Below are 11,196 nucleotides of genomic sequence, written 5' to 3' on the forward strand. Positions count from 1 at the left end.
ATAACAGAATGAAAAGAATAAAAACAAATAGAAAGCAAAAAAAAAAAAAAATTTAGAGAAGAGAAAACCTTTGTTACTTACTCAACTGGAACTAGAACAACTTCAGCCTTCAAGTTTGCTACTACTTTTCTCCCTTTTGGCATCATCAAAAACTTGACTTTTCAAAGTTTTATTCATCTACTCACAGCCCCACAGGCAATTCATCGAATGTGGGAAGCTGGAAGCAGCGCTGGCTAGCTCTCTTAAGCTAGTACTTTCATACAAAATACCCTGTTTTTCTTAACAAGCAATGCATGCATATATAGACAAAGTTCCAAGATTTCAAAATAACCAAGTTAAAGCATACAACCATCCAGAATAGTTAAAATTATTACAGACCAAGTTTTCAAAATAACCAGCAAAAGTTCCAACATCAAACCAAGTTCAAAAACATAGAAAACATAACATTGTTCCAAAAGTCATATGAAATAGATTAAGCTAAGGGATGGCTGGGTTAGGCTGCAAGGATGATCAGGCATCAAGCGCTTCTAGGATTTTCTCAAGATTTGCCTTGTTGTCATCTTGAGCTTTCTTGAATTTTGCTTCAAGGCTTGTGATGGCCTTGTTGAACTCCTTAGCTTGAGCAGCTGCTGTCCTCTCCATTGCCATCAATTTCCCTGTTAACTCAAGAAGCTGTCCTTCAACCTGCATAAGTCTGTTGGACAAGTCAGCAATTCCTTCTTGAGTTCCTTCATCCCTGTCACTTAATTCCACAGGTTCACTTGCACTTGATTTTGCATGAGTTCCACCAGAGAGTCTTCGACTTTTCCTGACAGGCTCTCTTGGTAGAGGACTCACTTCTTTTGCCTGTGGTGCAACATACTTAACACACTTCCCCCTCACCACTTGAAGACTTAGCCCCTTTAAAGTACTCTCATTAATCACATTTTCTCCTTTTTCCTTCATTCGGCCATAATAATCCACAAGTTGTACACCTAGTTCCTCAAAAACTAAAGCAAGGATGGCAGCATACCCTACTTTTATCTCCCTCTCAATACAGTGCTCTAGGTGTTGTATCATCAAAGATGGAAAATTTATTTTAATCCTTTTTGACATGCAGAAAATTAAGGCCATATCCAAATAACAAAGTTCATTTTTCTTTTGTGTTCTAGGAACTAAGGATTTCTTCACAAAATTAAACAGTAACTTATGCATAGGAGACAAGTCATTGTGATTCATAATACTCACACCCTTTTTTCCACCTAAGTAAGTTATTACTTCAGTCTTGGTGTGCCCTGCAACCTTCACAGATACTGCACCTTTCATGTAGGTGTCAAATCCCTCACATGGAACTTGCAGCAAAGTTCCCAACCTCTCAGCATCAAAATCAATTTCTACCCCATTAATTTTACTAAAACACATCCCATCTTCAAATTCACATTCTTTGCAAAATTCATCCATAGCTAAAGGATACAAGTAATTTTTAGCTTTAACCGAAAACAGAATTTCCCACCCCTGGAATTTAATCAGATCTAGAAAGTTCCAGAAAATTTACTTTTCTACACCAATCAAAATCAATTCTATAACCAACAACATACCTCTCAGCCTGCTTAGCCATGGCTTTCTGATCATCTTCCCCCTCAGAATCGTTCCTCTCTTTTTGTTCTTCCCCTTTTTCCATGGCATCTACTTCCTCCATTTGTTCTTCAAGAGTCTTTTCCCTCTTCTCGGACTTCCTTTTCTTCCATGCACTGAGTCGATCCAACACATTTGGTAGGCTTGCGGTCGAAGAAGTTGCGGTGTCTTCAACTGCTTTGGGCTTAGTGTTTTTGTGTTCTGAGGTAAGAGGAGCAGAGGAATGGGGTAGTAGCATGACAATTGGCTGGGTAATTTCAAGATTTTGTGACTTGGTGGGTGAATTCTCGTTAGGGCTCTTAGGGTTTTGGTTTTCGCCTTCCATGGTTGAGGATGGTTTAGCTGTGAAAATTAATTTTTGTGGGTGAAAGGTTGAGAGTTAAATGTGATTTGACGTTTGTGGTTGGGTGAGTATTTATAGTGGAGGTAATTTATTTGAGGCGGTGCGTGGGAGGTGAAGAGATAGATTTTTAGGAACAATGTATTTTACTTTGATTTTAAAACAATTAATCTAGATGGATAATCATATTCAAAATTTATCTAAAAGGATTTTTTAAATTTGTAAAATTTTGAAACAGAATTTTTTGTAAAATACATCCTGGAACGTGTCATATACGTGTCTACATTAACTTGAAAATTATGTACAGTCTCTTAAGTATTAATTATACTAACCTCCAAGAGTTTACCAACGGTGACATTCCCGTTATGTTTATCACACCAAATTTGTGATAGATGTTTTATTCTTCTAGTTGATCTTGTTACTTGACAATGCCATATCTAGGAACTTCAGTTGCAATCAATTCAGCTTGATCATCCCAAGTTCCAGTCTCATGTTCTCAAAGCGTTCTCTGCTCAAAGGCTTAGTTAGAATATCAGCAATTTGATTATCAGTAGGACAAAATTCCAACTTAATGTAGCCTTTTTCCACATTATCTTTTAAGAAGTGGTGTCTAATGTGGATATGCTTAACCTTAGAGTGTTGCACTGGATCTTTAGATATACATATAGCACTAGTATTATCACAATAAATTGGAACACATTCAAATTTTAAACCAAAATCACATATTTGTTGTTTTATCCACAACATTTGTGAACAACAAGCTGCATCAGCTACATATTCAGCTTCTGCTGTGGACAAGGCAACTGTATTCTGTTTCTTGGAACCCCAAGAAACTAAGCATGGTCCAAGAAATTGAGTCATACCTGAGGTGCTCTTTCTATTCACTAAATCACCTGCATGGTCAGCATCTGTGTATCCAACTAAATCAATTGATTCATTTCTTGGATAGTAGAGACATAGATCATCGGTTCCTTTGAGGTACCTAAGTATCCTCTTCACTGCCTTGAGATGAGATTCCTTTGGATTTTCTTGGAACCTCGCACATAAGCCTACACTGAACGATATATCAGGTCTACTAGCAGTTAGATATAATAAGGAACCTATCATACCTCTATACATCTTCTGATCTATGCAAGTTCCAACTGTATCTTCATCCAGTCTGGTGTTAGTTCCCATAGGTGTTCTTATAGTTTTGGAACTTTCCATCTTATATTTCTTTATGAGTTCCTTCACATACTTTTGTTGGTGAATCATTATTCCTTTCTCAGTTTGCTTAATTTGCAGTCCAAGAAAGAAGTTTAGCTCACCCATCATGCTCATCTCGAACTCACCACTCATAAGGTCAGCAAAATACTTCACCAAAGATTCGTTAGTTGCACCAAAAATAATATCATCTACATATATTTGTACAACTAAAATGTCAGTTCCTTTAGATTTCAAAAACAAAGTTTTGTCTATTTTACCTCTTTTAAAATCATTATCTAACAGGAACTTGGACAATCTCTCATACCATGCCCTTGGTGCTTGTTTCAGCCCATAGAGAGCTTTATCAAGTTTATAGACATGATTTGAGAAATTTGGATCTTCAAATCCAGGAGGTTGTTCCACATAGACGTCCTCTTTTAATAGACCATTTAAAAATGCACATTTGACGTCCATCTGAAACAACTTAATCTCCATGAAAGCTGCAAAAGCAATAAGAATACGTATAGCTTCTAACCTGGCAACTGGAGCAAACGTCTCATCAAAGTCTATGCCTTCTTGTTGATTGTACCCCTTGACAACCAGTCTAGCCTTATTTCTTACTATGATTCCATGTTCATCAAGCTTGTTTCTGAACACCCACTTTAGACCTATGACTTTCTAGTGTTCCGGTCTAGGAACTAGGTGCCAAACTTTGTTTCTCTCGAATTCTCCTAGTTCAGCTTGCATGGCTATGATCCAATCAGTATCTTGTAAGGCTTCATCACAGTTCTTCGGCTCCATCGTAGATAGGAATGAGAAAAATGCACAGAAGTTCCTTAGCTGTGACCTGGTCTGAGTTCCTTTGGTTATATCACTCATAATCACATCCACTGGATGAGACTTTTGATGTTTCCAACGTTTAGGGGTAAAGTCTTTGATTGGATACAATTTTTCAGGTTCAGCATCATTGTTTTCTGTCTCTTGATTCAGTGGTTCCTGATTCTCAGGTTCCGGATTCTCAGGCTCGCTCAGGATGTTCCTCTTGTGGAACTTCTGTTTCAGTTGCAGTTTGGTTTTCAGCTACTGGATTCTTGTTTTGCTGCTTCATGGATATTGTTGATTCCTCATCAGGGTCATGTTTTCTTACTAACCCTATCTCGAAATCATCATCATCCTGTACATTAATCGCAGAATCAGTTTCATCAAAAATTATATGTACAGACTCTTCAACACACATTGTTCTTTTATTATAAACCCTGTAAGCTTTACTATTTGAGGCATATCCTAAGAATACAGCCTCATCACTTCTTTCATCAAACTTTCCCAAGTTTCTCTTTCCATTATTATGTACAAAGCACCTGCAACCAAAAGATCTAAAATAAGAAATATTTGGTTTTCTTCCTTTAATTAGTTCATAAGGTGTTTTGTTGGTTATTGCTCTAATAGACACTCTATTCAATATGTAACATGCTGTATTTACAGCTTCTGCCCAGAAGTTCCTAGGCAGTCCACTGGAAATTAGCATAGTTCTTGCCATGTCTTCCAAGCTTCTGTTTTTCCGTTCAACTACTCCATTTTGTTGTGGAGTCCTGGGAGCAGAGAAGTTGTGGTCCATTCCATGTTCATCACAGAACTCATCAAACTTTGAGTTTTCGAACTCAGTTCCATGATCTGACCTTAAGTGAATTAGTTGATGACCTGTTCTTCTCTATTCTTTCTTCACAAAGGCAACAAAGTGATCAAACGTATCATCCTTGCTAACAAGAAAGAAAACCCAAGTATATCTGGAAAAATCATCTACAATAACCATCACATACCTTTTTCCACTTCTGCTTTGTATCCTCATAGGACCACACAAATCCATATGGATAAGTTCCAATGGTTTTGTGGTGCTTACCGTATTCTTAGATTTGAAAGATATTCGTTTCTGCTTACCTCTAACACATGCACTGCAAATTTTATCTTTCAGGAACTTGATGATTGGAAGTCCTTCCACAAGTTCTTTTGATCTAAGTTTATCAAGCAAAGAAAAACTAGCATGGCCAAATCGTTTGTGCCATAATAAGGGATCATTCTCAATGACACTAAGACAACTCAAACTGCTACTTGGAACTTCATTGAGATCCACAATATATGTGTTCCCTTTTCTGGTTCCTTCAAGAATAACATTGTTAGTGTCATTGTTAATGATTCTACAAAGATTAGAACGAAGTAAAGCTAACTGAGTTTCCTTTATCACAAAATTGAGAAATACTTAACAAGTTGTGTTTAAGACCCTCGACTAAAAAGACATTTTCAATAGCATTGGAACTTGACCTTCCTACTTTACCTATAGCAATGATTTCACCTTTCTTATTATCACCAAAGGTCACAGTTCCACCATAGTAGGCATCCAGTGAGAGAAATTTAGATTTGTCTCCAGTCATGTGCTTAGAACAACCACTGTCGAGGTACCAAGTGTTGTTCCCCCTCACTGGAACCTGCATGAAAACTAAGTGTTAGTTTCTGGAACCCAGGTTTCCTTGGGTTCCACTGTCTTGGAAGAAGATTCAGATTTCTTCAACCACACCTGTTCAGCATGCTTAGTATTCTTAAGAGTATCTTTATTTCTTTTTGGACATGCAGCTTTAAGATGTCCTGTATTACCACAATAGTAACATAGTTTTTGACTGGGTAAATCCACATACTTCTTGTTTCTCCTAGACTTCTTCTTATAACCTAGTCCTTCTTTATTCTTGTTATGGATGTTAGCTATCCAAGATGGAATTCCATCATTAATCACTTCTTTGCCTTTCCTGGCTCTAGCAAGTTCCTCCTCTAAGGTTTGATTTTTTATTTTAACTTCTTCCAAATCAGATTTTAATTTCTCAAAATTTGGAAGTTGGCTTGCAATAGGAACTTCAGAGTCAGGAGTTTCAATTCCAAGTTTCAGTTGAGCTAACTCTACATTCAACAGAATATTATCATGTTTCAGTTTTTCAACTTGTTCTTTTAGAAGGACATTTCTATCATATAAATCAAAGAATCTAGTTTGTATGTCAGTTTTCATATTATCTACCCATTCACTATGTTCTTTGTAAATATTTAAAGCTTTATCAGTTTGGAACTTCGACCTGTTTAGTTCTTTATAATCATCTTGAAGTTCTAGAATAATGTCCATAAGATTTTCCTTTTTTAAATGTTTAAGTTGTCGATAGTCATACCATACCTCAGATTCAAGTTCCTTCAAACGCGCTTCATCATCTGCTTTGGCCATTAGACATAAGTTGGCTGTTTCCTCTACGGATTCTCCTTCTCCTTCATCTTCTGAATCAGAGTTTCCCCATGCAGCCATCATGGCTTTTCTCACATCTTCCTTGGAGAATGATGGTTTGTAATACTTGTTTTGTTCCTTGCCTTTGTAGTTGGCTTTCTCGTCCTCCTTAGGATTTGGGCAGTCTCTGAGAAGATGTTCTTTGGAACCGCATCTGTAGCATTTGAACTCTTTGGAACTTGGCTGTCCTCGTCTATTCCTTTCTCCTCTTTTTCCTAGCATCCTCCTGAACTTGCGTACAAGCATGGCAGTCTCCATATCATCATTTTCAGAGTCGCTTGATTCATAAGCCTTTAAAGCAAGGCTCTTATTCTTGGAATTTTCAGTATTTGCTCCAAGATGAAGTTCATGAGTAAGCAGGGAACCATTGAGCTGTTCAAGGTTGAACTTGGTGAAGTCCTTGGATTCCTGCAGAGCAGTGACCTTGGATCTCCATCTTTCATCTTGAGGAAGGCTTCTAAGGACTTTCCTTACCTGTTCATCAATGGGTATGGACCTGCCTAAAGATTCTAACTCATTGACAATGTTAGTAAATCTAGTGAACATATCCTGAATGGATTCTTTGTGTAGCATTTCAAATCTTTCATATTTAGACATTAGTAAATCAATTTTGGAACGTTTAACTTCATTCGTTCCTTCATGTGTTACTTGTAGTAAATCCCAAATCTGCTTTGCGGACTTACAACCCATGATTCTATTGTGCTCATGAGGTCCTAGTCCACAATGCAAGATTTTCACTGCTTGAGCATTCAACTCATATTTTTCATAATCTTCTTTGTCAAATTCAGCTAGTGGTTTAGGAATTACCTCTTTGTTTGCATTGGTTTTTGTTACCTCGAAGTCACCACTTTCAATGACTCTCCATACTTGGTAATTTTCAGCTTTAATGAATATCTCCATTCTATTCTTCCAGTATGAATAAAACTTGCCATTGAACATCGGTGGTCTTTGGGTGGAATACCCTTCTTCAAGTTTCTCGTGAGCATTCATCTCTTCAGGAACTTTACTCTACAAGGTTGCTTGTAATCTCGTGAGAACCTGCTCTAATACCAATTGTTAGTTTAGATGAACTACTACGAGAGGGGGGTGAATAGTAGTAGGTTCCAATCGCGGAACTTAAGCGAAAATAAACAATAAAAACATAAAGAAACTTAAAGCACACAGCAAGTTTTACGAGGAAACCATCCAGTGCCTAACTGGAAGTAAAACCTCGGCCCTATTGGGACTTATAAACAAATTCCACTATAATAGGCAACTCTCCTAGTACAACCTATTACACAGACCTTTGCTTCGCAAGTTCCTCCTAAGACACTTGCTAATTGATAAGAACCTATCCTATCAGACCTAAGACAAACTCAGGCACCTTTTTCGACCCAAGACACACTCAGGTTCCTTTCTCGACCTAAGACACACTCAGGTTCCTTTTTCCCACTTGCAACCCAAGACAGACTCGGGGTGACTAACTACCACTAGAATTTTAGAGAATTCAAACTCATACACTCAAACGTGAATTTAAGAGAATTCACAATCTCACCCCAAAAACCAATTACAACTCAAAGACACACTCTAACACATAAATGGAAAGCTACACATGAAACCCGAAATCAAAAATGATAAAGCTTAAACCTTTGGCAAACTTACTCTTAAGCACTAAGTGGTTTTCACGCTTAAAACTCTCATTTTGCTAAGCTAAAATACTTCTATATTTATAGGAGTTCCTCAGCTTCTCAAATTAGGTTTTTCGCAAATAAGATAGATCAAACAGAAATCTGATCTTATCTTCTTTAAAACCGAAACCAAATAGATTTAATTTCGTTTTTCTGAAAATCAGATTTTATCAAATTCGTTTTTATTAAAAGATAAAATTTTATAAAAAAAGATAAAACCAAGTTAAAACAGATTTTATAAGATAAAATCAATTAAGTACTTTTTTATAAAACTCATAATTATCTTTTACGAATTAGTTAGTTTGCCAAGCTTTATCTGATTTCTAATAAGTTCCAGGCATATCAATCATTTACATGTTTACATCATCCTACGAAAACAAACTTATCTTTTACACAACTATAAGTTATGAAGTCCATCTTCTTCGGTTGATATCTTGATCTTTGTGTTGATCCTTGATTGTTGAGGCTTGCCCCAGCATTACACCAGAACTAGGTCGTTACAACCCGTTTGAAGTTCCTGTTGAGAAACCTCGGGAAGTTCCATTGCTGGAACTCTTCCTCTGTTCTTTACTTGTCCTCATGGATCTTCTAAAGTTCCTTTGCTCCAGTTCCTACTTCAGCCCTCTATGCTTACTGAACCTGCCAACATCACAACACTAGAAAATCCTTATTAAAAAAAAGTTTGCTCAATTCTTAGTATCATCATCAAAACCTCATAAGGGTCAACATTTATCATAGTGAACTCTTGTTATGATGGGTACGATGTGGCCCAAGCCCATTTGTGCGTTTGTGACTTTTGTACACTATGTTAATATTTTCATTTTGAGCATCAATGATTGTAGGATCGGATACTACCTTCAGTATTGAAAAATTTTAATACTATGCATATTTCATCCATGTTAGAAATTTCTGTGAGATTTTTCAAAATCTGGTTTGGTAGTTTAACAAATTAACAGTGTGAGTGTATAATAAATTATTTTTCCTTTCCCCCTACTTGTGCTTGCTTTGACAAAGCCCATATAGCAAGTAAAATACCTTTTGAATTCCAACAAAATATTCCATTCTTTTCTCAAAAAAAGACAAAAACAAAAACAAAAAAAAAAAACAAAATGTTTCATACAACACTTTTATTTTAGACTTTTAGTGCTGGTCAACAGTAGACCACTAATGCTAACAATATTACGTCACGCCAATGAACTCATTAATGTTACGTCACGTCTCTTGAATTAAAAATAATTCGATAAAAAATAATTAATGAATTCTATACAAGTAAACAAACTATTGAAGTAATTTATTTTGCACTATTAAAAATTAACTTCAATGGTTAAATATTGATGCACAAATTTAATTACATATGAATATACGTAGTAGTAATAATTTATTTTTTAAAAAAATTGGTGTAGATAAAATCATACCATTTAATGATGTAGACGCAGATGTGATCTTAGGTAACACCTTTTAAAATTGTAATTAGCTAAATTACTTTGTCATCTCTGTTAGTGACAAATTTGATCAAACTTAAAAATACAAATATACTTGGACGGAGGGAGTACCTCGTAATGTTTTGCAGCCACTGCAAGGTGAAAAACGGTATTGCCATTGCCGTCCTTAGAGTTAAGCAATTGACCATCACCCATTGTTTGAATAAAAATTTTAAGGACCTCTGGCTGACCATGTTTCATACACAAGTGCAAAACACTACCATCAAGTGTTGATGTGTTATTAGACAAGAAAGACAGAAAGAGCAATGGAAAATCAATGTAATTCCAAGAGAGACTATGACAACAACCAGACTTAAAACTAATTTCTAGGAACAATGTCTATTCCTTGGTTTTCCTTTGATCAATTCCTTGTATACACATTATCTTTTGTAGCCTTGAAAACTCTTTATATACAGCACATATGACTATCCGCCTATGTATCACAATTAACAAAGCTCACCTTCAAAAGAGAAACTCCTAGTTTTTCTAACATAAAAAAAGTATCATAATTCATAATTCAACACAAAAATTCCACGAAACTTATCATTATTCATCATACATGCACCTTTAATTGTTAAAAAAAAGTATGAAGAACACAAATTAGCACCGCACACTCTTAGACCCACACTCTAAATATCTACATAAATCTCTTTGGAACCATAATTGCAACATGCCAAAGACAGCACACACTAATTACAACTCATACTTCCATTATTTATTTTTATCAAATTAAAGCTAGAAAAGACAAATCTAGTGCTCTACAAAACACTCATTAAATTTGCATAAGAAGCCACTCAGAAATCCACTTAAAAACAAATTCCTACAACATACAATAATGAAAAACACACCCCACCAAACAGAATTTTCTGCATTGATTTTTTCATATTAAACATCAAATATAACCTATAGTAAACAACATTTCTCTACATTTTTTATAATTCCTATATAAAATTGGACCTATATTTTCTCTAAATTTATATATAGGGCCTCAAAGTTTGGGTTCTACACTAACGGACGGATCATAGGTAAAATACGAGGATTCGGCCGGAAAAAAAAAATAAAAAAAAAAAAAATTTCTGAAGACTATATATAAGAAGTGTGCATTGCAGAGAAAACCCATTATAGCTAAAATTCACTAAAGCAAAAGAAAGTGGTTACACAGTGATTCCGTACAAGCAATATAATGATAAATAAAGCCAAATTATTACTCCGTATTATAAAAATAACATACATAATTATTCATTCTCCATTATTTGACATCAAAAAAAGAGGACGCGAACAACTTTAATAACACTGATCAAAGGTTGTTTGGTTACAAAAAGAAAATGGGGGAAGTGAAAAATGGGAATTTGAAAATGCATGAGTTGTTTGGTTGACAATAAAAAGTGTAAAAGAGGAAATTGCACATTCATGGGAATTGTGACTTCCCACAAAACATGGGAAGTTGTTTACCTAACCCCCCTAGGTAAGTCAAATTTTCCATGATTTGCAACTTCCCTCATGCCAACCAAACAACTTTATACAATTCCCATGATTTTGATGTAGGAATTTAATTCCCATGAAATACATCTTCCATTTATAAAAATTAAACGAAAA

The 11,196-nt window shown here is 35.6% G+C and overlaps 2 protein-coding genes across 2 annotated transcripts; both read right to left on the reverse strand.

Annotated features, from left to right (window-relative positions):
- LOC145595545 (uncharacterized) lies at positions 1–1,983 on the reverse strand. Its single transcript, XM_081651959.1, has 2 exons — positions 1,578–1,983; positions 1–694 (listed from the first exon to the last, which is right to left on the reverse strand). Exons 1-2 carry the CDS (start codon positions 1,937–1,939, stop codon positions 511–513), a joined length of 546 nt encoding a protein of 181 aa, XP_081508085.1. The 5' UTR covers positions 1,940–1,983; the 3' UTR covers positions 1–510.
- Positions 1,984–4,157: 2,174 nt separating this feature from the next.
- Positions 4,158–7,442, reverse strand: LOC145593938 (uncharacterized). The gene is made up of 6 exons (XM_081650296.1): positions 7,101–7,442; positions 6,039–6,926; positions 5,652–5,954; positions 4,957–5,369; positions 4,674–4,815; positions 4,158–4,313 (listed from the first exon to the last, which is right to left on the reverse strand). The coding sequence occupies exons 1-6, from the start codon at positions 7,440–7,442 to the stop codon at positions 4,158–4,160; spliced, it is 2,244 nt and encodes a 747-aa protein (XP_081506422.1).
- Positions 7,443–11,196: the final 3,754 nt, after the last annotated feature.

The sequence above is a fragment of the Chenopodium album genome, chromosome 19 (genome assembly GCF_948465745.1).
Source record: "Chenopodium album chromosome 19, dcCheAlbu1.1, whole genome shotgun sequence".
NCBI lineage: Eukaryota > Viridiplantae > Streptophyta > Magnoliopsida > Caryophyllales > Amaranthaceae > Chenopodium > Chenopodium album.